This window comes from Hordeum vulgare, chromosome 6H, assembly GCF_904849725.1.
Source record: "Hordeum vulgare subsp. vulgare chromosome 6H, MorexV3_pseudomolecules_assembly, whole genome shotgun sequence".
NCBI classification, from domain to species: domain Eukaryota; kingdom Viridiplantae; phylum Streptophyta; class Magnoliopsida; order Poales; family Poaceae; genus Hordeum; species Hordeum vulgare.
In genome coordinates, this window is record NC_058523.1 from 120,684,871 (window position 1) to 120,712,764 (window position 27,894).

The 27,894-nt window shown below is 44.7% G+C and overlaps 1 protein-coding gene across 1 annotated transcript; it reads left to right on the forward strand.

Annotated features, from left to right (window-relative positions):
- LOC123401108 (DNA-directed RNA polymerase III subunit 2) lies at positions 1-26,538 on the forward strand. The gene is made up of 37 exons (XM_045094832.1): positions 1-382; positions 1,758-1,879; positions 1,972-2,064; positions 3,126-3,192; positions 3,862-3,952; positions 4,060-4,112; positions 4,307-4,371; positions 6,558-6,663; positions 7,127-7,237; positions 7,384-7,443; positions 8,032-8,061; positions 8,294-8,344; positions 8,423-8,521; positions 9,109-9,168; positions 9,243-9,332; positions 10,222-10,326; positions 10,411-10,521; positions 10,591-10,707; positions 13,045-13,161; positions 13,244-13,324; positions 14,272-14,376; positions 14,447-14,527; positions 14,604-14,750; positions 14,826-14,870; positions 15,121-15,198; positions 15,305-15,444; positions 15,565-15,664; positions 16,288-16,406; positions 16,512-16,647; positions 16,727-16,857; positions 17,690-17,815; positions 17,916-17,971; positions 25,020-25,090; positions 25,376-25,460; positions 25,553-25,656; positions 25,913-26,041; positions 26,136-26,538. Exons 1-37 carry the CDS (start codon positions 242-244, stop codon positions 26,184-26,186), a joined length of 3,474 nt encoding a protein of 1,157 aa, XP_044950767.1. The 5' UTR covers positions 1-241; the 3' UTR covers positions 26,187-26,538.
- The last annotated feature ends 1,356 nt before the right edge of the window (positions 26,539-27,894 follow it).

The following is a 27,894-nucleotide window of genomic DNA, read 5'->3' on the forward strand; positions in this document are numbered from 1 at the left end:
TACCTTGCCGCCCCGAATCCACCGCCTCATTCCCGGCGTCTCTCGCCGCCGAGACCCCTTTTCCACCCCCACCCCCTCTGTCTCTCCTCTGTACTCGACCTCCCATCCCTCACCGCCGCCAGCCCCCCTCCCCACTGAAACCGCCCTCCACCTGCTGCGCCGCTGCCGCCAGCCAGCCCCTCCACCCAAGGCGCACGCCTCCTCCGCCGCCAGCCAAGGGGGTTCAGTCAACTGAATCCCCATGCCCCCCGCTACGTCCGCCCCCGATGCCCCAGTGGCGGAGGGGGACGCGGAGGCCCCGCCGGTGCCGACTTACCGGTCACTGGCAGCGCCGGTCAGCAATCCGGTCGACAAGTTCGCGCTCCTCCCTGCCTTCCTCAAGGTACCATCTGGAACTGGATTTTGCGTTCTGCGGCTCCTCCTGCCCATGCAATTTCGTCTAAAATTCATGGTTCCGACGATGTAATTTAGCAGACACAGACCGTTTTTCTTCTTCTTTTCACGCACTGATAGATTTACAGCGGGCCCATTTTTATAGGAAGTTAATATGCCTTATTCTTTTTCTCCACACATCGTAACAGCTCAGTCCTCGGTTGGTTTAACAGCTAATACCAACACCACACTCTTCATGTTAACCAGCTATTGTCATCCTCGATTTAGTCGAGAGCCTATGCTACTAATGAAAGTAAGAATTCATACCATCACCCCAAACCTGACCAACGTCTGCCAAAGAAAAGTAGGACTGTTCTGGATTATGCTTTATTGTCTTCGTTGCAGTTAGTGCTAATCGAACATATAATCGACACTGCAAGACACACACAATTATTTAATCCCATGTTCTGGAGTATTTTCGTTTGGTGGGGTGGGGTTGGGGGATCAGGTGGCTTGCCAACCGTCTGATTGTGTCCCCACGTGCCGTCGGATCAGCCCCATCATCGTCGTCCCTGTTATGCAATCCCCTCGTGTCGTGGCACTGCACACCAATCCCACGGCGCCCTGCAGCACTGGCAATGAAGACCAAAAAAGTAAGGAGCTCCTCTGCAGCACTGATCGTCACCCCTTGCAGCAGCAGGCGACCTGACAACACTGACGGTGGCGGTCCGATGAAGCACTGATGACGTGGGCGGGGACGGGATAGGCAGCGGCCGGCATATAGAGATTGGAGAGAGAGATAGAGCGCCATGGTAGGAGCCTGGGGAATGGGGACAAGCTATGTAGATGCGCCAGGGAGAGAATAAGGCCGCACCATTGTTTCTGGAGGGCAGTGAACTGGTGGGGCCCAGGAGAAAATGTAGTGTGGTACAGCGTGCAATCGTGATCCCGTCTGATAGTCGTGCGCTGACTTGTCTGTGGGATTAAGGCGGAAATTGTTTCCCTAGTAATAATCACAAGCAATGATAATTCTTGGTGTAGATTTTTTTCAACCTTATATTATTGTTTCAATCCTCTGGTCTTGGGCTAACTCAGTCATATGTCCAAAAAAAAATGCATTGCACATGCATGATAGCTAGTCTAGTCTAGACAATGTCTCACATCACCTATCTTTGGCTGACTGCTCTCTGGTTTGTTCTGCCCTAGTTATAATCTATGCCTGACATGCGTTTGTTTCATTCTAACTGCAACACTACAGAGGCTTGAGTTTCTCTTTGCCGCATCTTTATTTTTTCAAAGGAGGTGCCAACTACTCATTTGGTCTGGGCATCTTTTGGTCGATCTATCTGATTTGCCCCCTTTTCTTTGTTTGATGGAATCATTAGGTTAGAGGTCTTGTGAAGGAGCACATTGACTCTTTTAACTACTTCATCACCAAAGGAATCAAGAATATTGTCAGGGCAAACAACCGAATCGAAGCACGCAGTGACCCAGGCATTTATCTTGAGTACGATGTTATTCAGTTATACAGCTACTGTTTTCTTTGTGTCAAATAAGGGTTCTCTTATCATATGTGTTCTTTTGTTTGCCTTGATGTAGGTACAAAAATATATACATCGGTGAGCCCTCGGTGCAAGTTGATTTTAGAGTTGAGACTATCACACCACACTTTTGCCGCCTTACTGATCGCACGTAAGCTTGACATTGCCTCACTTGTATCTATCTGATCTAAATCTCTGCCGATAATTAACTGAGCATATCAATGAGCTGTAGATATGTGACGAATATCTCTCTTTTGTCTACCAAGAACAGCAGGATAACTTCAAATAGCTGCTGGTTTGGTGAAACAGGCAGCCCAGGCTTGTATCTTGTCATGATCCTATGTACAAAAAGGCTTGATAAATAGGTAGATAGTTGGAATAATCAAGTACTATAAGCGAGGGTTTTATTTGGGAATGGTGTTGGGAAGAGAGAATATTGCCTATATAATTCAGGCTAGCCACTGCAAGATTGTTGTTGTAGAAATGTACAATGATCCAATGAACATCAGTATGGGTGTTTCCTGTCTGCCTACATAATTGAGTTTCTGGGCATATATTACTGGGGACAACTTAGGTTTCTGAGTGAATTGGTCTTTTTCATGGGCTAGAATTTTATAAGGGTCTCTTTGAAAATTGGAATGCATGGGTCTAAAAGTACAAGAACAGGAAAATTTAGGATTAAGATGTCATTAGAATCTTATAAGAAATCAGGCCACATAAATTTGAAAAACTGGCTCTTCGGATGCTCTGCAGGAGTTTAACATGAATTTGAGGAGACAATTTTCGTGCAAGAGATAAATATTTTTGTCAATGAGGTCCCAGCTCATGTTAGAATTCCTCAAATAATCCATGAATTGAGCCATTCGGCAGAAATCCTGTAGGGTTCCTACAACCTGATTCTCATGATCTGAAGGGCTTCTGTAGGAGAAATAACTATGGATTAGAACCCTACAAAGTTTTCTTGAAAATCCCTCAATGAAAAAGGTCACTATGTTGGAAAAGCAAGAACCTTGATGCCCAATATTCCATAGGACAGACTAGCTGTGGAATGTACTTTTAACTAGCTGATTCATCTAACTTCAAGCTTGACCATCTTGATTGTACCGCAGTAGCACTGAATTTCATACATATTTTTTTTTTTGCCTTTCACAAGCTTCCTTTTACCTATTATCAGTTATCATTCTTGCTCAATATGTTCCTTTGTTCCTTCAGATATTCTGCTCCTGTAATTGTTGATGTTGAGTACACTGTAGGAAAGACACATACGCAGCATAGGAAGGTACCACATCTAATGTCTGGCTGAAACATCCCCCCTTTCCACCCCACAAAAGAATATTTACTTACTTTGCACGCGTATATGGTACTCCTTTGTTCCAAATTAATTTAAATTACTCCCTCTGTTCACTTTTATAAGATGTTTTAGACATTCAGACACTGCCCATAACAGTACAAAACGAGCTGTCTAAAACGTCTTATAAAAATGAACGGAGGGAGTATATCTTTGTCCTAAGTACTTCTTTTAGTTTGACCAGGTCTATAGAAAACTGTGCTCAGATCTACAACATTGAATACATATAGTACAAACTACTCCCTCCATTTCTAAATATAAATCTTTCTAGAGATTTGAATATAAACTAGATACGGATGTATATAGACGTATTTTGGAGTGTAGATTCACTCATTTTGCTTCGTATGTAGTCCACATTGAATTCTCTAAAAGGACTTACATTTTGGAACGGAAGGAGTATATTATTTTATAAAGAATCTAACGAAACTAATTTGCTGTTGTACATGTTGCTATATTTTCTATATAATTGGCCAGACTTATAAGAAGTTTGACTCCAGACAAACGAAGGGAACATGGCAGTATGCCAATGAACTCAGAAGTACCTGTTACATGCTTGGTTGTGAAGAAACTTGACCTCCTTTCGTCTTTTTTTTTCTCTAGCCAAGTTTTACCATTGGGTACATGCCTATTATGCTTAGAAGTTATGCTTGTGTTCTGAACGGGAAGGACGAAGCTGAACTAGCAAGATATGGTTAGCCTTCTTATGTTTGTCACTGTATATTATTTTTACGTTTCTCTTAGATAAATTTCCACTCTACCTTTCTGGTTATGTTGATGGTTCCACTATTGTGCCTGTAGGTGAGTGCCCTCTTGATCCTGGTGGTTACTTCATTGTAAAAGGAACCGAAAAGGTAGCTGGAAACATTGATGCAGTTTTCTCCACTCTGTCCTGTTTTTTTTTTATGTTGAGGTATTACCTGTAGCCACCTCCTACTGCATGCTAAAAGTGATATTGCTAATGCTAAGTGCTCATTTTTTGCGACGCAAGCTCCTGGTGGATTCTTATGTTAGCATTATTGATCGTGCAATATGTTTTGTTTCTCAGGTCATTCTAATACAAGAACAGCTATCAAAGAATCGTATCATTATCGACACTGATAATAAAGGAAGGTACTACGGCTCTCTCCTATTTTGAAATTTATTTCAGTATCCAGCTGATTGTTCTATTTTATAGGTTTGACAACTGTTGGAAATTGCATTTATTTCGTGAATTACTTATCTTTGTTGCTATTTCCCTGAATTTACAATCTTGCACTAGTTTGATAATTTACTTGAAGTCATACATTTTGATGTATGGACACATGTTATAAATCGATATGCTACCGTACACATGGGAGCTTTGCTGCAAAGTAAGATTAAGAGCCATTGGTGTAAACAAAGAAGGATATGTTTTCTGAAACGCAAGGCAAAAGCTCTGTCGTGGTCTATTAATTAGGAAGAAGATTATTGCCTAGTTAATTACGGAAAACCTGGCGGAAACTGATACAAACAAGGCCAAGCCCACTCGAACAACAACATCACGGGGCTATGCCCACTCGAAGCCTGACACAACCCTACTTTCACCGATGGCACGCCGAAGATCACAAAAGCACGCCAAAAACATGCACACAAACCAACGGTGATAGCTGCCTTCCTCCATTGCCGGAGAAATAGAAGCCACAACTGCTATGGGAGGAGCAGACCAGGGACTCTCCCGCAGAGGTGAAGATGTCTGCACTCCATAGGACCATGCGCCAAATGCGACGCCTGACATGTCGTTGACAACCATGTCGCCCACACGACCGAGGGCAACATCCATGGCGCCTCCAAGCTTTCGTGACGCTGCCCAAACTTCCAAACGCTTCGCCGAACCCTGCATAGTCTACCTGCACCACCTTTCGGGGTCGCTGCCCCGACGTACCACCGCTCACCCTCGAGGTGCAACACCACCAAACGTTCGATAGCCTGCAGCCCGCAGCTAGCAGCCAGATCTGCACAAGGCAAATGCCCACAGAAGACAACCGCCACACCACGTAGGGACCGCCGCCTGGACATACTGTCCAACTTTCCTTACCAGGACATGTGACCAAGCTGACTACCTTGTAGCCCGTGACGCACAAGGTCACCACCGAAATTGGGCTCATCCGAAACCCTGTCCAATAAGCTGCCACGACACCGTTGGCCGCCGCCTCGACACATAAACCATTCGGGCCGCTGCCCCGACATCCACCAACCCCATGCAACCGCCTCAAGACGACACTCCAAAGTGTTGCCTCCCAGGAGGTCACACCGTAGACGTCGCCATCGACCGCTCTGGAAAGACCAGAGCTAAGGTTTTCACCCGGAGAGTCCAAGCTCTTCTTGAAGTGGGAGGAGAAACTCCACAACGGGGCCTCCAAAGAGGGAAAATGACACCTGTCCGTCGCTGGCCTGACCGAAGTCGGGGCAAAGCTTTCGCCATAGCTCCTCCTCTTCCGTCAAGCCTCAAAGGGAGAAGGGGGCTTGCAGACCGGCAACACCCGAGAGCGCGTAGATCACTGGAGTAGGCCATGCTGCACAGGAAACCTCCACCACTTTCAGCCCAACCACCACATGGTGCCACACTGCAATGCCTCAAGCTACGAAGAATGTCGTGCCCTTTCACAGTGACAACATCCGCCGCCACCGTGGATGATGCGGGGCCACCAGTCATGGTTGGACCTGGGCGGTAGATCAACATGCTCCCTGAATTGCCACCGCCGCAACCTCTAACGAGAGGACCCCCCCCCCCCTCCCCCCGTGCGTGTAACCTGTGGCAGGAGCCAACGGTGGCAGCGAGCTGGGAGTTGCCCCTTTTGTCCCCTGGGGGCAATATGGGACGAGACCGGTTCACCTGCTGACTCCCTGCAGTAACTTTATAATGTACATGGTATGATGTGGCAGTGAAAGGTTTAATTCTTTGATGTTAGAGATTTTATAATTGTTACACAGTATGTCATTGTCTTATGATGTTGCACATACTTCTGTGCTTTCTCAGATTCACAGGGCCAGTGTCACATTTATTCTAAAACACCACATTTGGGCTAGGTTTGATGTCTTGTTGAACGTTGAAGCAGAAGTATGTCCTCATGGACGCTAATTTGGAATATGCAACCCCATCATCTGGGTTTATGTCCTCATGGACGCGAATTTGTGTTCCTATTTATACTGTATGGGTCTCCCTTGCAGTTTTCTTTCGAAAAGAATGTCGTTCTGTATGTTCCATTCCCTTTATGAAGTGCACTGCAATCCATTACAGGCTGTTTAGAATCTTACGACTTTCTTTTTCTGTCATTTAGGGTAATTGCATCTGTTACTAGCAGCACACATGAAGTAAAAAGCAAGACAGTGATTTGCATGGAGAAAGAGAAAATTTATCTACAGCTGAATCAGTTCACTAAGGCGGTATGCAACTGATGCACTTTTGTCCTATAATAAAAAGTCATTTCATTTCATAGTAGTAGACCGTCCTACTTGACCCTTGTTTAACAATATAGGATCCACACATTTAACGAGTACTTCAATTTCTACATTAATTCTTTACAAATACTTTATGGTCATGGCTTGGTGGTTGGTAATATGGTTCATTTATAGATATGCCATTTTCTCCTACGATTATAGACATGGTGAAAAAAGAGTAATAGGTGTTGGACTGTAACATGTTTTGTACGGGGCAGCTAGGTGTGCAGCTCCTTTTAAGAGATCAATCATCTCTAATAGGAACATCTATGGTCTGAGTAGTCTTCTCTTCCCTGATATCACACTTGATGTATCCTTAACGATTGCGAACATGCAAGGCCTTACGCTTCTTTCCGGTAATTATTAAGTTGATCATAACTGTAGTTTCCGAGCATTGGAACTTCTGCAGATTCCTATAATTGTGGTTATGAAAGCTATGGGAATTGAAACTGACCAAGAGGTTGTACAAATGGTTGGAAGAGACCCAAGATATGCTGACCTCCTATATTTGTCTATTCAGGTAACTTATTATTTTTTACTTTGTTGCTTTACTTTTGTGGCTATATTATACTGACAATCCTCTCACCATATTATTATTTGATCTGTTAGACTGTCAATTGTTAAATCTTTCAGGCTGTCTGAATTTTGTTGTTTTTGCTCTATTAGGAATGTGCCACAGAGAGAATATACACACAACAGCAAGCTTTGCAGTACATGGATGACAAGGTGAAACTTCAAATTGATGAGCATAACTTAATATATCGTCGAATTTAACTTCATGTTGTATTACTATTAAATAGCGATGAAGCAGTCTAAGCTTTGGAAGAGTAGATCCTTTTTGCGTTTTCTTCCGTGTCTGTTGAAATAGTGTTAAGTCATTTGATCAGAAATGTCTAATACTTCCCAAGAGTAGTCTGTGACACTTCTGATCTCTTTATTACTTATCCAATCGCAGTATTTAGTTCTTTCGAAACTGCACGTTATTTAACCACCCTACATCTATACTCAATTTGAGGAGGGTGTGTGTGTGGTGGTGGTGGTGGGGGGGAGGGGTAGAGAGTTTCTTTCACTTTTTACCATTATACTAAGGTATTTGCCAATTACCAAACTATCAAAACTACCAGGATCTGTAGCATCCATGGACTCTTGTCCATAGACCAACTGAAAGAATGTATTTGATGGTTTTTCATTTTACCGAAACATGAAGCTGATGGTTTACCTAGCATAAAAAAAAACTGAATTTCTTATGTTACTTGCATGTGTGTATTGAATGTTGGATCTTTTCTGAACATACACTTTGTGCTATATTTGCAGGTGACATATGCTGGTGCAGGAAATATTAAGGTAATTATTAGTTGCAGATCACATGTTCCTTTCTTTGAAAAGTTGATGGTAATAAAAAAAATATAATAGTTACATAATCCCATATTTCTGTTGCTAAACTGATTGTTATGGATTAGTAATAAAGCTCAAGTTACTGCATCTGCTCCACGTGTCAAACTATGCTCTCAGAATGGTATATATACTGACTCCTCAGTTTAAATCATCTGATGCTGTCTCTTGCACTCACTTTCAGGATGGTCGGTCAAAATTAATCCTCCGTGATGTTTTTATTGCGCATGTACCGGTGAGATAGATTTTTCACCTAGATCCTGCAGCCAGAATATTTTTATTCTTTCTCACATGCATGCGGGCTCTCCTGTAGGTTAACAATGGGAACTTTCAACCAAAGTGTATATACACTGCTGTAATGTTAAGGCGAATGTTGGATGCGATTTTGAATTCTGACACCTTCGATGACAAGGCAAGTCCAGAGCTGGTCACTGTATCATTGTACTGAATAACTCCTAAGATCTACCAAAAACACATTTCTTTTGTGCTTTACTATTGCTTCGTAAGGAATGAAAATAAGAATACATGTAAGTTTCAGCCTGGGCCTAAAGAAGAATTAACTTGTTTTTTTTTCCTGGAAGGCTAAGAACTTCTATTCACAAGTCGCAAGATTTCTAAGGAAATCAGCTAATCGCAAGTCTACAGAATGTTTATTGTGACATTTATTTTTATGATGTACGCTTGAGTACTGTTCACAGTAAGTTCAGTAAATTAGACTAGTTTGATCTTAGAAAAACAAGGAGTAACATATCGTATTTATTTCTTGGACATTATTCAACTTTGAATTCCAGTCCGCTTTTACTTTTTATGCATGACCACAAGTGTGAAAGCATGCAATCTGCTGATAATCTAGGAACCAAGGTCATTTTTACATGAGAAGTTGAGAACTAAGCATGGCCTATTCTCACTAGACTCTATTTAGACATGTTTGAATTATCTTATACATCAAATTTACCTGTTTGCCGCCCTATTGATATTTCTTGTTTGATTTTTTTTCAGGATTATGTGGGAAACAAGAGGCTTGAGCTGTCTGGTCAATTAGTATCCCTGCTTTTTGAGGTATTTATTTTTCTTATCATTTCATTAGATGTTGTGCATTATGTGATTGTCTCTTACTGTGCTTCTTTGTGAAGGATTTGTTCAAAACGATGAATACCTATGCTGTAGACCGTATGAACAAAAACAGTGACATGGCCCGTTCCAGTCCTTTGGATTTTAGCCAGGTAATGAGAATCAGGTGCATATTATGGGTGCTCATCTAGTTATGCCTTCTATACCGCAATAATGTTACTGTAGCGTCACACTTTGACGTTGCGCACAGTTTTTGTTGCACTATTTCCTTTTAGTTGCAGTCTCTAGGTAATCCAATTATATATAGCCGAGTTTACTAAGTGGAGTCATTTTTTGTTGTTTGGTAGTTTTTCTACTTCTTAATTCCACATATTGAAATGTCTTTGGAACCACAAGCTTGTTCAGCATATCGGTGAAATATTTTCTCATTTATAAAAATACGAAATGAATTTGTTGTCTGCTCTTGCAATACGAATTTGGAGGTTGTTAAGTTCTTAAGGACTTTAGTTGTTTTTGCATGTCCTGAAAATACAAGTTCTACTGGTTAAACATATACTAATGTAACAGGTAAAGTAGCAACTCACAAGCAAAGACTAATTTAACTCTGCAAGTGGTTGCTCTTTACATAAGTCGCACATTCACTCTTAACATGTGGGCGGCAGGTGCAAGTTACTCGTTCCATAACAATGTGCAGCTTAAAGTAACCATCTCTTTGCATGAACCTTTTCTCTTATACATTACGAGTTACGTTTGGATGCTGAAAATGCCACTTTCTGTATCACGAGACCCCATAGCAAGGTTGATAAACGATAAATTCATTACCATTTTGGTCTTGCTCTGCACATTATATTGGAATGCATCTTATTTGGAGTGTTCTACCACGAATCAGGAACCCAGTAGAATAGTGAATGAGGTGATAGTGTATGAAATAATTCAGTGTAGTTCTGAAACAAACAGTGTAGTTTGGAGAAATTTCCCAAAGTCGTTTGGGATGCTCGGATGTGGTATATTGGATATATCTAATTCCCTTCCTTTGCGCAGTTGATAATGCAGCAGGATGTAATAACCTCTGGTTTGGAGAGAGCTATTTCCACGGGAAATTGGGACATTAAACGATTTAAGATGCATAGAAAAGGTGTTTCACAGGTATCTACTCGTTCAACCTATGAGTCCCAATTCTCTGTTCACTGGGTTTGAGGTGTTTTAATTTTAACTTCTACTTCTGTGCAGGTTCTGTCTAGGTTATCCTATATGGCATCTTTAGGCTATATGACACGCATAACACCACAGTTTGAGAAGACCCGGAAAACAAGCGGTCCACGTGCTTTGCAGCCCAGTCAGGTGAGGACAAAGTTTAGTATGTTTGTATTTCGTAAAGGTACATAAATATGTCTTTTTTTTCTGTAACAGTGGGGTATGCTTTGTCCTTGTGATACACCCGAAGGGGAAGCTTGTGGATTGACGAAAAATCTAGCTTTAATGACCCATGTTACGACAGATCAAGAGGAGGGCCCACTGAGGAATCTGGTTTGTTTTCTCTAATTCAGCTATTTTTTTCCTTGGCTTTAATGCTTTGTATCTTCGTCCCAGTGCATTTTTAGCATGTTCATGTGTGTATGAGCTATTGACGAGCCCATAGTCAAACTTTTGGTTGGTTGGTGGAATTCGGGAGTATTCACATACCATGTTTTGGCACCTCAGTGGCTAAGCGAGTAATCTGTGATGTGAAGCTGCAGATTTGTTCATGTCCTCCACAACTCTATGTGTGTTGGCGTGTGCATGTCCACTGTTGCAATATAGAAAACAATATTATTGACTCATTACTGAATTTGGTTTTCTCTTTGTTCTTTTCTTGAGCTCTCCTTCCATGCACCCATGATTTTAGATGGCAGATCTTGGTTCATTTCTCTTAGATTCTGTAGTATCCCTTGGTTATCTGTAATAACTCATGCTTTAAGCCAGCAGCATTTTGCTGCTTCCAGATCAATCATGCCGTGAGCAGGTGGCCATGAGCATCACCGACGAGTTGCGTTTTTTGCAATCTCGGTGGGGTGGAATTGGTGCATGTTGTCACTAGTCCAGTAAGTCCTAAAAACTGGAGGCAGGTGGTTCATGGTCTCTTCTGATTGGTCACGCAAGAGACAAGCCGGGGCATGCTGCAACCCTTGCACAGTGAGCCTCTTACCGCCCAGCAGTGGTCTTGACATGCCAATCAGATGAAGAACTTCACCCGCTTCCAGGACCTTGTTAAGCTTCAGGCTAAGCTTGGACCTTGAGATGGTGCTCCCTGTAAGAGGAGTTCGTAACAAAGACTTGGACCTCAACACCAGGTCAGCTTGTGCAGCAGTGTTGTGAGATGCAGCACACAGACCATGAACCAGACTTGGATGTACTGCCACAGGGCGAGCGAGCCGAGTGCCCCCTGATGTTAATGATCCACCACCTGCCCTCCAGCACCTCCTTGCACAATAAGGCACACAACACTTCCTAGTGCGTCTTGAGCTGAGCTTCTATAGCTCAGGAGCAATCTTAATTCTGCCATTCGACCATCGATCCTCCCAGAAGAGTGTTGTTGTTCTGTCACTAACAACAGTCTTCGAGGAGACAGCAAACATACTCCGCTCGCCTCTAGGAGATTGCATATCGAACCCCCACCAAGGAGGTAGCGGGACTGTGCACAACGAGAGGCTAGTCGCAGATTCGCAGTCCTTGGATACCAAGGCCACCATACTTCATCGGCCAGCACACCTTTTCCCAATTGGATGTGCCACCCACCCTCGGTGTCCAATCCAATGGAATTTCCTGAAGGATCTTCACTGCTTTTGGAACTTCTTTATACAAAATGAACATCAGAAGCTGATGAAACTGATGAAGCAGGATTTGAAGGCTTTGCTGGAGTGTTTTCAAAGGCTCCACTAGCACACTCTATCACCGTTACAGCATCCTCGGCTTGCTCCTTGGAGTAACCTATGAGGGTCACCAAACACTTGGCAAAGTTGGTGTGCCGCCACTGAGGAGCCGCCAGGGAGAAGACAGACAGGCTGCTCGCTCGCCCAACCTCGGAGGAAGCCACATCACACCCTGTTGCTTTGTGGACCTCCCCACGGCAGAGCACTTTGCCATTGTGGATCTTTCTTCGCCGATGAGCTCCTTCAAAAATCTCTTGGTCCTTGGACTGGAGAACAAAACCACCAAGCATGATCGCTTCTTTCTTTCCCTCTTCTAGAGAGCAGGAAAGGGAGAACGAAAGCTTGTTTGGTCTGAGTCGCAACAATCATTTATGTTATGCTTCTTGATCAATGCACATTTGTTCTCCATGAGGGTTTTCAATCTCTATGGCAGCCTTGTAGCAAAGGTCTTTGCCACTGGCTTGGCGAGGGCAGAGATGAGACTGATGTCGTGGTAGTTCCCTGAGAAAGATGGCCTCTTACCACTTCGAAAATAGGATTAGCAGTGCCTGTTTCATGCCCTAAATACCACACCCTCTAAGCGAGTGCAACTCCGAAAAAGCTGCCACCACATTGCTCTTAGTGGTATGGTATCCAACTCACCTGTGAATCTGTATGGCCCAGGTGCCTTGCTTCACAGCATCTCACATCTCCACACCAAATGGGGTGTCAAGGTTCTCTTAGTCTTCTGCGCGTGCACCTAGAAAGTCTAGGTTAAGTAGGAATTCCTGTTGCTCTGCCGTACCAGAGAGTGAGTTGAAGTGATCAGAAGTTACATTTGTCACAGCCTTGTTGTTTGAGACTTTGAATGTTTTGAGTCAATATATGTGTTGCAATATTTTGTTTATCACCTTTCTCTCGCTTGTCTTGCATCCATTGACATATAATTCGATGTTCTGTTCATTCTTTGTTGTAGTGTTTTAGCCTAGGTGTGGAAGATTTGTCACTTCTGTCCGGAGAAGAAATCCATGCACCGGGTTCATTTCTGGTCATGTTCAATGGATTAATACTAGGGAAGCACAGGCAGCCTCAGGTCTAGTTTCTTATAAACAGTACATACATCTCAAATTATTTCCCTTACTTATTCTCATAAAATTACATATGATGCTTTCCAGAAATTTGCTAATAATATGAGAACATTCCGCCGATCAGGCAAAATTGGAGAGTTTGTAAGCGTTTTTGTAAATGAGAAACAGGTATTGTTTCTTCTCTTGATTACTACTAGCTTAAAATGGATCTTATCGCCATGCTAATAAATATTTCGGTCCTATCAGCTGATAACCAAAAAAAAAAAGGTTTTTGAGAACCTGAAAACTCTATGTAGGACGGTACTAATTGAAATTTTGTTACTCAAAGCTTTCACTGGTGGATTTAATGGTTGCCGTGGGCTCGAGGCGGCATCAACTGACCCAGAGCTTTTCGGAAACAGCTTTAGAGTTTGAAACTTTGGATTAACTGATTTTACATATAATATTAATCTAGTTATGTATGAAGGATTGACCAAATAGGCATTTATACCTGCGGCCATCACTGCTTACACCTGCAACTAACTAAATCTGCTAGACTGATTATGCAAAGGTGATACCCCCAGATTGTGTCCTGTATCCAACTGTATGATAACCGTTGTGGTTCAGCATCCTCATATCATACACAAAGAGCTCTCAACTTTTTGTAGCGAGGGTCACTCTTGCGCCCTCTTCTTGTTTGCAAATCTATCGTACCTGCATTTTGCAATGCAATTTGGTGTAAATATTTCAGTCTAGTGCAGCCAGTTCAGTAAATCCGTGCTAGGACCATATTGCGACATGCCATCCAGAAGTAGGGTTTTGCTGTGCAGTTCTGCTATTTTGAAGCTGTAACATAACGTTGGCATTTGCTGTCAAATGCGGGTTTATGTACCAACTACCAAATTAATCAATTCCTATGGCAAGCTTAGTTTCAATGCCATAAGGCTTGGAGGCCAAACAATTTAGTACTCTTTAAGATTTGAGTCAAAAGCCTATGCAGTGTTCAGGATGTATTGCTCTCTCCATAGATGCACCTTATGAAGTTGCACTGTGTAACAAACACTCATTGATCTGCCTTTTTGTTCTTTCTTTCTTAAGAATGTGTTTTGAGATACTAACATTGTTTGTCATTATAGCATTGCATTCATATTGCTTCTGATGGTGGCCGCGTTTGTCGTCCACTTATAATTGCTGACAAGGGCAGAGCAAGGGTTAAAGAGCATCATATGAAAGAACTGAGGGTTAGCAACTTGTTCTTCTTGATGTATTGTAATTTGTTTGATCTTTATCTCACATCTGATTTCACTGTAGGATGGTATTCGTTCATTTGATGATTTTCTGCGTGATGGATTGATTGAATATCTTGACGTCAATGAAGAGAATAATGCATTGGTATATCTTGATTCTTTTGTGTTTTGGTGCATGGTTCATTTATATTCTGATCATGTGATTAAGATGATTCAAACAGATTGCATTGTATGAGCATGTGGATCAAGATGGTGTTCAAAGAAGCAGCATCACTCACATTGAAATAGAGCCAATGACCCTATTAGGTGTTGTAGCTGGACTTATTCCATATCCACACCATAACCAATCTCCACGTAACACTTATCAGGCAAGGATGCGGATTATTGATATACACCCTATATAGTTTTTGGAATATTCTTACTTGATGCTTTCTTGTCTGCAGTGTGCAATGGGTAAGCAAGCGATGGGAAATATTGCTTATAATCAGGTAAGAAGCACCTGGAATTCCCTTCTCTCAGTTTAATCCTCTTGCTTTCCATGAATGGTAAATAAAGCGGTCTTGTTGCCGACGGTACATGCATCTAGATCATTCAAAAGCATCTACCCACTTCCCTGGATAAAATTAGTCTCATCTGCACCATATTTGACTCTATGATGTTATGATCCTGTGGTTCTTCCTTGCTCAATTCTTCTTTCCCTCCTAGTGTGCACTAATGTGTATTTGGAATTTTCTGTAGTTGTTCCGAGCAGATTCTCTACTTTATCTACTAGTGTATGCGCAGCGTCCCCTGCTTACAACAAAAACAATTGAGTTGGTTTGTCCACCCATCCACCCCCCCCTCTCTCTTATCCCCGTGCAGACACACACACGCACACCCTCTCATAGTTCATGTGACAAATACTTCATGGCGAATCTTTCAGGTGGGTTACGATAAACTTGGCGCTGGGCAGAATGCGACTGTTGCTGTAATGAGTTATAGTGGATATGATATTGAAGATGCAATTGTGATGAACAAATCATCTCTTGACCGTGGCTTTGGCCGTTGCATAGCAATGAAAAAGTATGATACAATTCAAATAAAGATGCTGTTTCATTTGCTCTGACTGAAGGGCTTGGGGAGCATGTCCTTAATGCTGTTGTTTTTGTTTCTATAATTGTATTTTTGGTTCTGATCCTACAGGTACACCGTAACATCGGAGAAATATGGAGATGGTATATCAGACAGGATTGCTAAACCCCAGAGAAATAAAGATGGTGTCTTGATAAAGCAGAATATGCGGGTATAAAAATGACTGATTATTGCTATTTATCCTGAACTGTTAAACCCTTCACTTTCCTCAGTAGGATGGCTTATTAGGTAAATTTAAAGTGAGCAGTACAGAAAGTCATGTTGAAAATCTAGGATAAAAGTAAGAAAATTGTGTAGGCAGTGAATGTCCAACTCATTCCTGTTGAGCTATTTGGATTTTCGGAAAAGAAATAAAACAAAAGTCTGCTATTGTCCACATTTGGAGATATATAAAGAGGATGTTTTATTCAAGTCTGTTGTATCTCAGTCCCATCCGCCTAAATATGTTTATCAAATTTGGATTTCATGAGCTTTCGTCGAGATAATATTGTTGTTGTGTTACAGCCTTGATAATTTTGACTTCTTAGTGTCAAATTTCATTTTTCTTCAGAGTGTTTTCTTAGAACTGCAATAGAGAAAGTATAACAGAGCCACAGTGGTGTCCTCAGTTCATTGTTTATTTTTAGCGTGGTTGTTATGAGTTGTAGGATCAAAAGGGGTTCATCAGTTCCAAAAACCAGAACTGTCTATCTTTTTGTATCTTATATAATCTGTGTATTTAGTTATTCACAAACATTTTAATATAGCTCCTAAAACAAGAAACATTTTTGTAAGGCATTGGATGAAGATGGATTTGTTGCGCCTGGTCAAATAATCCGCAATCATGATATTTATGTGAACAAGCAAACACCCAAAGTTACAAATAAAGCTCCTGGTACTACGTTAACAGACAGGTGAGTATTGTTATGTTTGTAATTCATTTCGTTATGTTCCAGCCTCCGCGTATTTGCTTTTGAAGACTGATAAATGTGCTTTATTGTTTAATATTACTTATCCAGGGACTATAGGGACTCACCCGCTGTTTACAAAGGTGTGGATGGCGAGACTACCGTCGTAGATCGTGTAATGCTTTGTTCAGATACAAATGACAAATTGACCATTAAGTGTATCATCCGTCACACTAGGAGGCCGGAGGTAGGTTTATTTGGTAAATTCCCTTGAATTCAGTTGTAGAAATATGAACTTAAATTTGCTATCCATGTCCGTGACTTAGGTTGGTGACAAGTTTAGTAGCAGACATGGACAAAAAGGTGTTTGTGGCACCATTGTTCAGCAGGAAGACTTCCCCTTCTCTGAGAAAGGAATATGCCCTGATTTAATTATGAATCCCCATGGATTTCCAAGGTTTTGTATTGGCTTTGGTTATATTCTACACATGTTTTTTTTTTTTGCTGATTTCCTTGACCTAGGATCTCATATAATCTCTGGTTATGGGCTTCTATCTTTTGCATGACTCTGACTGGAACCACTTAACTGGGAAATTTTAATTCATGTCTTACACTCTTATTTAACTCTGCTTCAACACACACACACATGCTAGCCATCTCAAAGAATCCATTTCTAGAGGTTTTATTTGAATAATTTGTTATCGTCTCCCCTCCAGTTCAAAAAAACATGTTGTACTGGACATATTTTTTGCTTTGGTAATTGTGCTTAGATTCAATATTTTGGATGAAAAAGTGAAACTGGGTTACCATCACAACTTGTGACTTGTTATTGTGATAACTAATCAAATAAATAGATTAGATAATTATTCCATCATCGGAGTTGTGATTGTGACACTTGAAATAGAGGGTGATTCATGTGATCCAGTCCAGCTCGTCTATACCAACCTGGGTTTTATGATGGTCATGTGCATACGAAAGAGTAATAACAGTGTTATATTCTGATTGTTTGAAGTTGGTAGTTCCTCCGTGTCACAACTTCCCAGTACATGTCCTATTAGAATCTGCACCGGTCAAGCATTTCCAAGTTTCACTGTTAATGTAGACTAGGTACATCGTGGAATATACTGAAATTATGTAATGCTTATTTTTATTTGAAGAGGCATTTTCATGACCAAAATGTAACCTTGACGAACGTGTTAATGTTTTTAAAACATGTATCGTGACAGAGGGAGTACTATTTTGTTTTGTGGTGTTTGTTCAGCCTGACTGACTCTTATTCTGCTCACCAGTCGTATGACAATAGGTAAAATGATTGAACTTCTTGGGGGAAAGGCTGGTGTTTCTTGTGGCCGATTCCATTATGGCAGTATATTTGGTGAACCAAGTGGTAATGCTGATAAAGTTGAAGACATAAGGTATGCTGATACCATGTAATACCATAGTTTGCTGACAACAAATCATAATTGGAACATATTTACAATGATTCATCAACATTGCTTTTCTTTTGCATACCAGCCATACGCTTGTCAAGCACGGCTTCAGCTATAGTGGAAAAGATTTCTTGTACTCAGGTGTGTTTTCAATATGAAGTTACTTTAGCAAAAAACTTTGATTATGTTATTACAAGTCAGTATCTAGTATTGACTGAATTCACTGAATCTGAAAGTAGTAGTGCCACAGCTAATATCCTAATAAACTAAGAAAACAGATTCTTGAACCTCTTTCACTCTCTCGTAACAGGCTTTCGCCCCGCTTTATAGATAAAGCAAACATTACAGCATCCAAACAACCAGTACCGATCATAGACCAAAGAGAAAAAGGCAGGGGCCACAGCACAATCATGCCCAAAAGACAAGAAAGAAACAAAAAAGGCCGCCACAGGGGCAGGCTAAGACGCAGGCGCACGTACGGAGAGCCTACGAGCGGCCGTCAGCAGGGCGTCCAAGGAAAGCTGAAGCCGGTCGCGATCACGGGGCCTAACGAGCGGATGCCAGTGCTGCAAGAAGGCAAGAAATTTGACGAACGAGTCAGAGGCACGTAGCTGGAACACCTGTTCAATAACCATTTTATTGCGAGTAGTCCAAAGAGTCCACATCATGGCTGCGAAGATAAGCTAGAACAGTCGCGCTTGCGGCCAGCCTGAGTAGCCCTAACCTGCAGGAATTCTGCAATGTCATGGGCCTCCCAATCCGGTCCCAGAGCCTCACGAACAAAGCTCCAAAGTGCCTGAGCAGCTACGCAAGAGAACAAAATGTGCGTCCCGGAAAACGTGGCACAAGGGACACAGGCCGTTGCCCGGACCGTGGCGTTTCAGCACCTCGGTCCCCATAGCTGGCGTTTCAGCACCTCGGTCCCCATAGGGAGACGGTCTCGGAGAAGCTGCCAGACGAAAATCTTGATCTTGAGGGGCATCGGGGCCTTCGAGAGTGGGGATAACCACTGGAGAACCGGCTGCCGGCAGAGCACCTGATAAGCCGATCTAACGGAGTATTCTCCCGAGGGATTGAGACTCCAAGAAACAGAGTCAGGGTCCTGAGAGATCGGAAGAGGGACGACTTCCCTCAAGACATTCCATTCCAGTACCTCGGCTGGACCAAAGGAGCGACGGAACGCAAAATGCCAACCGTCCTCCAAAGCAGCCGCAGATACTAGCACAACCGGGTTATCACATATTGCAAAGAGCCTCGGGAACCGTATGCGGAGAGGCTCACCATCAAGCCAGGGGTCCAACCAAAACTGAGTCCCAGACCCATTGTAGACCGAGAACCGCAAACGCATCCTAATCTCCTCCTTGATGGCCTGAATAGACTTCCAAAACTGGGACCCAGCCGTGCGAGCAAGCCAGGAGAGGTTTACCCTGCATGTACTTGGACTCAAGCAACTGCAGCCACAGGCCACCATCTCCCCGCAAGATCCGCCACACCCATCAGAGCATGAGGGCGACGTTCATACGGCGAGACGCAGGGATGCGCCCAACCCCCTCGGTCCTTCGGCAGGCAGATGTCATCCCACTTCACCATATCATATTTAGGGCGGCCATTCCCTGCCTGCCAGAAGAACCTAGCCAGTTCCTTATCAAAGGAACTATGTACACCCTCGGGCAGGATGTACAACCCCATCATATACATGGGTAGACTGGCCAGGTTAGAGGAAACGAGGACGGTCTTGCTGCCCTGAGAAGTGAACCTACCGCACCAGGGCTCCGTACGGGACGCAACTCGTCCCACAAGCGGATCAAACCCGCTCACTAAGATCCTGAACTCTGCCAGGGGCATCCCCAAATAAGATACGGGAAAAGAAGCCAGCCTACAGTTGAGGCTGTCCGCAATCCTGTGCTGCTCAGCCTCGGAGTAGCCAAGGACCACAACCTCGCTTTTATCGAAGTTAATCTTAAGACCGGACATTTCCTCAAAGCAGAACAAAAGGAACTTAAGATGGACAATGTCCGAGTATGAGCCTTCAACCATAATCATGGTGTCATCCGCATGCTGCAAGTGGGTAACTCCACCCTCCGGGATGAGGTGACCAACCACACCCTGAAGGTGACCGGCAAGCTTGGCCTTATCCAAGATGCCAGCAAGGGCATCGACTGCCAGGTTGAATAGCAGGGGGGAAATAGGGCCCCCCCGCTTAACCCCCTTGGAAGCTTGGAAAAAGGGTCCTACTTCGCCATTGATGTTGATCGCCGTGTTCCCAGATCTCACTAGAAGCATGATCCAGGAGCACCACCTCTCATCAAATCCACGACGTTGCAGGACCAACCTCAAAAAGGACCAATTCAGACGGTCATAAGCTTTCTGGAAGTCCAACTTGAGGAAGACTCCCTTGAGGTCCTTCGATGCCATCTCGTGGACAATCTCATGAAGGGCTAGAATCCCGTCCTGGATCCGCCTGCCCTTCAGGAAGGCGGACTGAAGGGGGTGGGCAATCCGTTCCGCCACGAGGGATAAACGGGTCGCGCACACCTTCGAAAAGATTCGCGCCAACACGTTGATAACCGTGATTGGGCGGAATTGCCGAATGTCCGAAGCCCCAACTACTTTGGGGATGAGAGCAATGACACCGAAGTTAATCCTAGCCATGTCCAGGGTTCCGATGTAGAACTCATGGAACATGGGCATAATAACCGGACGCAGGATCTCCCAGAATCTCTGAAAGAAAACTACCGGGAGACCATCCCGTGGCCGAGCACGCTTTCATAGAGGCGATCGCCGTACCCACCACCTCTTTCACTCTCATGTCCAAGGTTTTTAAGGCAGTAAGGGGTTTAAAGGAGATCAATCCCTGCCTTACCACCTAATGGACGGTTAAGAAGGTGAAAAGGTGCCAGGGCATCTTACTGCTTAAAAGTTGCCTTATGGACACCTTAAATAACATGCTCATGTCACGTTGAGGCACTGCAGAAAAAAAGAACTGCAAAATCCCATCCAATTTTTTGTAAACATATGAGGACTTCATTCAATCTCGTTCAGTTGATGTGAACTGCTCCATGAATATTTTCAGTGTAATTTATAGAAGTGCAGACTGTAAGTTCAATCTCTGTAAAGATAACAAAATAGGGATGTCTTGTTAGAAGCAAACTTTTATCTGGCAGTTTTTGCCCGTTTTGGTCAAACTAGTCACCATTGTTCTGATCGAGGCAAAATCTATTCCAAGGACCTTAGGCCAATATATGTACAAGTACATGTATGGAGATAAAGTAGGAATCCAAATACGGAAGCAAATACATAGGGCACCTAGCACAATAAATTTCTCTAACAATCATCAGTCTCCTGAAAAAGTGTACATGCTATGTACCTAAGAGTCAACCATCAGCTTCCTAAAACCCTATATTATTACCTATTAGATGTGTCCGAAGCTTCAAATGATATTTATTACTTTGGAAGATGATTGATTGAAAACCGGCTGCTTTTTTTTCTCCATTCGTGACAAATCAGGCCAAGTAATGTTTTTTGTGTGGAAAACATATTTCTGGACCCTCCCAAGTTATAACCACAAATGAAGTTTATCATCCACGGTCTATGGCCCCCAAAGCGACCATGACAAGCTGCTGTTCCTGCAGGAGCTGCGAGACATTCGCGCCGCCAGTCCAGGCCCATGGATGCTGTGCGGGGATTTCAACCTCATCTATCGAGCCACGGACAAAAGTTCAGGTAGCCTGAACCACCGCATGATGGGCAGGTTCCATCGCACCATCAACGACCTCGCCCTGAAGGAAGTCTTATCTCAATGGGTGTCGCTTCACGTGGTCAAACGAGCAATCACCGCCTACGCTTGTGCATCTCGACCGGGTCCTCTGTACCGCGGATTGGGAGGACAGTCATGGCGAGTGTCATCTCCGCTGCCTGGCATCTGTTGTATCCGACCATTGCCCATTGCTGCTGGATTGCTCTCCTATGCCCTCGGCTCACAAGCGCTTCCATTTTGAGGAGTATTGGTTGCGCCTCGACGGCTTTCATGACACGGTGGCTACGGCTTGGGGATCGGTGCTCGATCCGGTCCCTTCCGGTGGCTGGTAAGGCGCCTGCAAGCCACAACCCGTGCCCTTACTAGCTGGAGCGCCAAGTCTACGGGCAACATCAGGGACAAACTCGCCATCTCCCGCGAGCTGATCTCACGCTTCGACCATGCGATGGAGGTCCGTGTGCTCTCCCCCCCGGAAGACTGGATGCGCAAACAACTCAAGATGGCCTATCTCGGCTTGGCCTCGCTCGAGCGCACGATTGCCCGGCAGCGCGCTCGCATATCCTCCCTCTCGGACGGAGACGCGAACACGAGCTTCTTTCATAGGCAATGAATGTACCGCCGGCAGAAGAACAGAGTGCACAACCTGCTCGTGGATGGGCAGGTGCTCTGCGAGCATGAGGAGATGGCCCAGGCGGCATTCGCGCACTTTGACGGGCTGCTGGGCAGAGCCCCCGTCCGGGCCCACACGCTGGACCTCGAGCAGCTCATCACGCCTGGCCAGCCTGGAGGCGCCATTCAGCCCAGAGGAGATCTGGGAAGCGGTCAGGCGCATGCCCGCGCAGAAGGCGCCAGGGCCGGACGACTTCACCGCTGAATTCCTGCGCGCCTGCTGGAGCATCATCAGGCAGGACATCCTCGATGTCTTCGAGCTGCTAACCCTTCTGCCGAAGCGCGCCGACGCCCACAAGCTTGGCGACTACCGGCCGATATGCCTGATCCACATTGTGGCTAAGCTCTTCGCGAAGGTTCTGTCATTGCGCATAGCCCCGAAGCTAGACAGTCTGGTGAGCCGCAACCAGAACGCCTTCATTGCCGGACGCACGCTCCATGAAAACTTCGTCCTTGTCCGGCAATCCCTCAAGTTGCTTGCTTCACCACCTGGGCGTGCCGAGAATCATGCTCAAGCTCGACCTCACTCGGGCCTTCGACTCCATATCCCGGCCCTTCCTCTTCGAGGTCCTGCGCCAATATGGGTTCGGGGATAGATTCCGGGAGTGGCTGGCCATCCTCCTATCGTCGGCCAGCACCCGCGTCATGCTCAATGGAGTGCCCGGCCCCCCGATATGGCACCGCCGCGGGCTGCGCCAAGGTGACTCGACATCCCCGCAGCTATTTGTCTTGGCTGACGACACGCTCGGCCACCTCATGCAACGAGCCCTCCAGACCGGCATCCTTCGGCGCCTTCATCCGCGCCGCGATATTCTGGCTATATCCCTTTACGCTGACGACGTGATGCTGTTCTGCCACGCCACGACCGATGAAGTCCTCACCGTGAAGAGCATTTTGGGTGTCTTCGGTGCGGCTTTCGGACTCCAGGTGAACTACGGCAAGAGCTCCGCAACGGAGCTGCATGGAGACGAGTCGAGTGCCGACTTGCTGGAGATTCTCGGATGCCCGGCGGCGGACCTGCCTATCACATACCTTGGCATTCCGCTCACCACCCGCCGCCCTTCCGCGGCCCAGATGCAGCCGCTTGTTGACACGGTGGCTGGACGCCTCCCGTCATGGAAAGCTTGGCTTATGAACAAGGCCGGGTGGCTGGCGCTTGTCAAGTCTGTGCTCAGTGCGATCCCCATTCACCAGCTGCTCGCCCTCGCGCCCCCGAAGAAAACCCTGAAGCAGCTTGAGAAAATCCAGCGAGGTTTCCTTTGGGCTGGCCGTGAGGCCGCCCATGGAGGGCACTGTCACGTGAATTGGCGCAGGGTCTGCCGGCCGATTGAATATGGCGGACTGCGTGTCCGCGACCTTGAGCGCACGGGGCTCGCCCTCAGGCTCAGATGGCTGTGGCTCTTGAGGACGGAAACTGACCGGGCCTGGCGAGGCCTTGACCTGCAGTTCACCCCTGAGGGGCGTGGTCTCTTCCACGCCTCCACAACCATGTTGATCGGGGACGGATCGACAACCTTTTTTTGGGAGGACCGCTGGCTCCACGGTCAGTCCATCCGCGAGCACGCGCCCTTGCTGTACCTATGCATCCCCAAAAACCGGAAGAAATCACGGACGGTGGCGGAGGGCATCGGCGGCAACGCTTGGGCGCGGGACATCCACGGAGACCTTGGCCTGCAAGAGATTGGGCAGTACCTGCGGCTATGGCAGCTTGTGTCGCACATCACTCTGTCCACCGAGCCGGACAAGCTCGTCTGGAACTGGACGGCCAATGGCATCTACTCGGCGCGATCATGCTACCGGGCCACCTTCCACGCATCTACAACATGCTGCTCGTGGAAGCTGATATGGAAGGGTTGGGCGCCGCCGAAAGTGAAGTTCTTTCATTGGCTCGCCAACCAGGACCGCTGCTGGACCGCAGAGCGGCTCGCCCGCCATGGCCTTCATCACCACCCTCGATGCCTCCTATGCGACCAAGAGCCGGAAAAGATCCGACACCTGCTGCTCACATGCCCATTCGCGAGGCAAACCTGGCATGAGACCCTCTCCTGGCTGCGCCTGCCAGCACCGGCGCCAGATCAGGACGCCTCGCTCCAGGACTGGTGGCTTCAGGCGAGGGACGCCACGCCACACCCGCTTCGCAAAGCGCTGATCTCGGTAGCACTCTTGGTGCCTTGGATGATCTGGAAGCATAGAAACACGTGTGTTTTTGACCATGTAACCCCATCGCTTGTTCGTTGCCAAGATCAAGGGCGAATCCCGATGCTGGGCAAGAGCCGGGGCCGAAGGGCTCAGGATAACCCTGCCAGCATCCTGGGACGTCCACTCATCATCTTGTGACGCTGATGTACTAGCCTGTTAGGAGGATGTAACCCCCCCCCCTCTGCTCAATACAATGAAACGCAAAGGTTTTTTTGCGTTTTCTCGAAAAAAAAATTCCACATTTTGCCATGTCTAACCCATTCCCCGCTTGTCTGTGATTACAGCATGCTGGTAAGAGTGTTTATAAATTGCATACAAATACAAACACAAATAGTTAACAACTATTATCACTCTTAATCACATAGAAACTTAAGACAGATATTCTGTGCAATCTTCCAATTTCTTGACTACACATTCTGTTCTTATGTTGTGGTAATCCGAATTTTTGTGGCACTAGATGTGTTGTTTTAGATTTTGATAATGCAAATTCGGTATTGTCTTATTTGTGAGATGTTCTATCTTCATGGGGTGGGTTTTGAAAGCTGATGTTTTCCCCCATTTCAGGCATTTTAGGCCATCCTCTGCAGGCATATGTCTTCATGGGGCCAATCTATTACCAGAAACTGAAGCACATGGTAGGCATGTTTTGTTTGTCTGGTTCTCTTTTATTTGGTCTTTTGGGGGCTTTTTTTTCTGTACAATGGGTGATGAATGTTGACAGGACTGACCAAATGCTTTTTCAAACTTCAAACTGTACATGGAAAGTTCTGAAATGTTTTGGCAAGCACATAGTTGTTGCTTACTGGTTTATCCAAATTAACTGGGTTCCTATGGTGTCTTCTTCTCAGATTGCTTGAGATGTCATTGTATTTTTTTTTGTATAATTTTGTAAAATATTTGCTTACATATGGATTCCCCAGGTTCTTGATAAGATGCATGCTCGGGCTAGTGGACCACGAGTACTACTGACCAGGCAACCTACTGAAGGGCGAAGTCGTGATGGAGGTTTACAGCTCATATATATTTATGCAGTTTTGGAGGCTGGCCTTTTTTCTTGTTGACTCTTAGTTCATCATCCTTGATATGTTTTTTGATAGGTCTGCGTCTTGGTGAGATGGAGCGTGATTGTTTAATTGCATACGGTGCTAGCATGCTAATCTTTGAACGTCTCCTACTATCCAGTGATCCATATCAAGTCCAGGTAATTTTCGAAGTAGTTTGTGATTCTTTCAGCGGTTGCAATCATGCATGGAACACAAGTACGCATGTTGTTGTAGCATCAGCATGTTGTTGCACAATTCATGCTCATGGTTCAATGGTTAAGCATCCCACATAGCTACATATTACATCTGGTTGAAGTGTAAAAGAACTAAGGTGTCCGGTTGAACTGTACCATGGGCCCATTAGGCATTTAATTTCGTGGTGGCCCCATCTTATTCACTGTTCATGTCCCACAGGTTTGCAGGAAATGCGGTCTGTTAGGCTACTACAATTACAAACTGAAGACTTCCTTCTGCTCGATGTGCAAAAATGGAGAAAACATGGCCAAGATGAGGATGCCGTACGCTTGCAAGCTTTTATTTCAGGTACGACGTCTTGTCAAAGTACTACCAGCGCTGGCTGTCCCTGCACAACAGGGCTAACCTGGTTCTCCCTTGTACTGTTTGGTGCTCTTTTCAGGAACTGCAGTCGATGAACGTCGTCCCACGCTTGACGCTGACAGAAGGATAAATGCAGAACTCGAATATTAGGAGCGTCGGAGGAGAATCAATCTCTATTTCTCCTGGCGGAACAATCCTGTAGCAGCAACGCAGTCGCCTCCGTCATGCTGTAACCTGTGGACATCGGCCCGGGGTGATTGTTACAAGGATAAGTGTGTGTTTATGGTTTTATATAGATCGATCTCAGGCTCTCGTCGTAGTTCCTGCATGCATAGAAGAGATAGTAGGTACTTCCTCCGTAAGTAGTGATCTAAACATTCTTATATTTCCTAGTACTCCCTCCGTTCCTATATATAAGTCCTTTTAAAAATTTCCTCAACAGACTACATATGAATCAAAATGAGTAAATTTATACTCTAAAATATGTCTATATATATCCGTATGAATGTAGTCCTGGAACCTTAAAAAGCACTTATATTTAGGAACGGAGAGTATATGATAGTAGAGGTTTTGTTGCTCTCTTAATATATTATTAGGAGGAAGAGATGGTCAGAGGAGTCGTGAAATAATAGTTGGAACACTATTTGGAGCAACTCCAATGTGCTGACCCGTCTGCGTCCGTTTGGGTCGTGACCGAGGAAAGTGAAGGCCCAACGCGTTTGGGCGGATCCATTTCAAATCTAAAATTGTGCCTGAAATGTGTCGGCACGAAAATGAAGTGGACGCCTGACTATTGTTGGTCATCAAATTTAGGATGACCACCGCCATTGGGCCCACTAGTCAACCAATGGAAGCGTCCTTTTTTAAGTCACCCTTACAACTCAAGGCCTAGCCATGGGGCTCTTCGGTAGCAGCTTTGGCAAGGGCATGGGCACCCCCAACGCCTCATCCTCACGTGCTCCTCCTTTCCTTCCTATCTCGTTGTCGACGTTGGCATTGGGAGTTCTCGCTGTCGTGCTCGGGCGTCATGTTGCCGCACCATTGACACCTTGATCCACAGCGAATCCCGGTGCCGGCGGTGCGGTGGACACAACGAACGTACGACGAGGAGGTGCGCACGCGTTGGGCGCAGCTCATGCTGATGCAGCGGGTGCATGCCCGAGTTGTGACACCCTTGGAATCATGTTACACCTATCAATTTAATTAAGTTATAGTAACATTAGGATTAAGCTAATTCATTTTACTAATCCATGTGTGAACATCTGTGAAATTAAATCCTAATTCATTTTCCTTCGCAATTTAAATTCATTCGAAATGTGGATTTGAAAGTTTTGCAAACTTGAAAACAAAAATCATGGATAGCTTGAAAATATTTCATAAGCAATTATAAAACTGTAACCCATATTTTATAAGTTATTTTGGTGCCTCAAAATAAATAAAATAGAGATCAAATTAATTATTAAATTCCCTTTTAAATTACTAGTAAGTGTGCACATGCAACACACGTCTTGACTATATTACTATAAATGATTCAAGAATTCAACGTATATAGAAAATATAAAGTAAAGGTATCCTAATAGTAATGAAATTAAAATATTGAAGAAACACTATAATTTAGCATTGTAGAGTAAAGACGAAACTAATTACTTATTTCCTAATACGTTTTGAACTTCCCGTATAATGTCAGGAATCTTGGGTGCATCATTACTCCCGATTCGCTACATAATTACTTCCTTTATTCCCAACCACCGTATAACAACTATAAGGTAATGGTAAATACCAAAAAAGTATTGTTTTATTTGGTAGTTGTACCCATCATCAATTACGCGAATACCTTT

Bases quoted from the DNA above. Each gene is read 5' to 3' on its own strand.
- LOC123401108 (XM_045094832.1), top strand. From the start codon at position 242: ATGCCCCCCGCTACGTCCGCCCCCGATGCCCCAGTGGCGGAGGGGGAC. The intron at 14,528-14,603 runs GTATATCTTGAT...TGATTCAAACAG, and splicing joins ATGAAGAGAATAATGCATTG to ATTGCATTGTATGAGCATGT. The intron at 16,407-16,511 runs GTGAGTATTGTT...TTACTTATCCAG, and splicing joins GGTACTACGTTAACAGACAG to GGACTATAGGGACTCACCCG.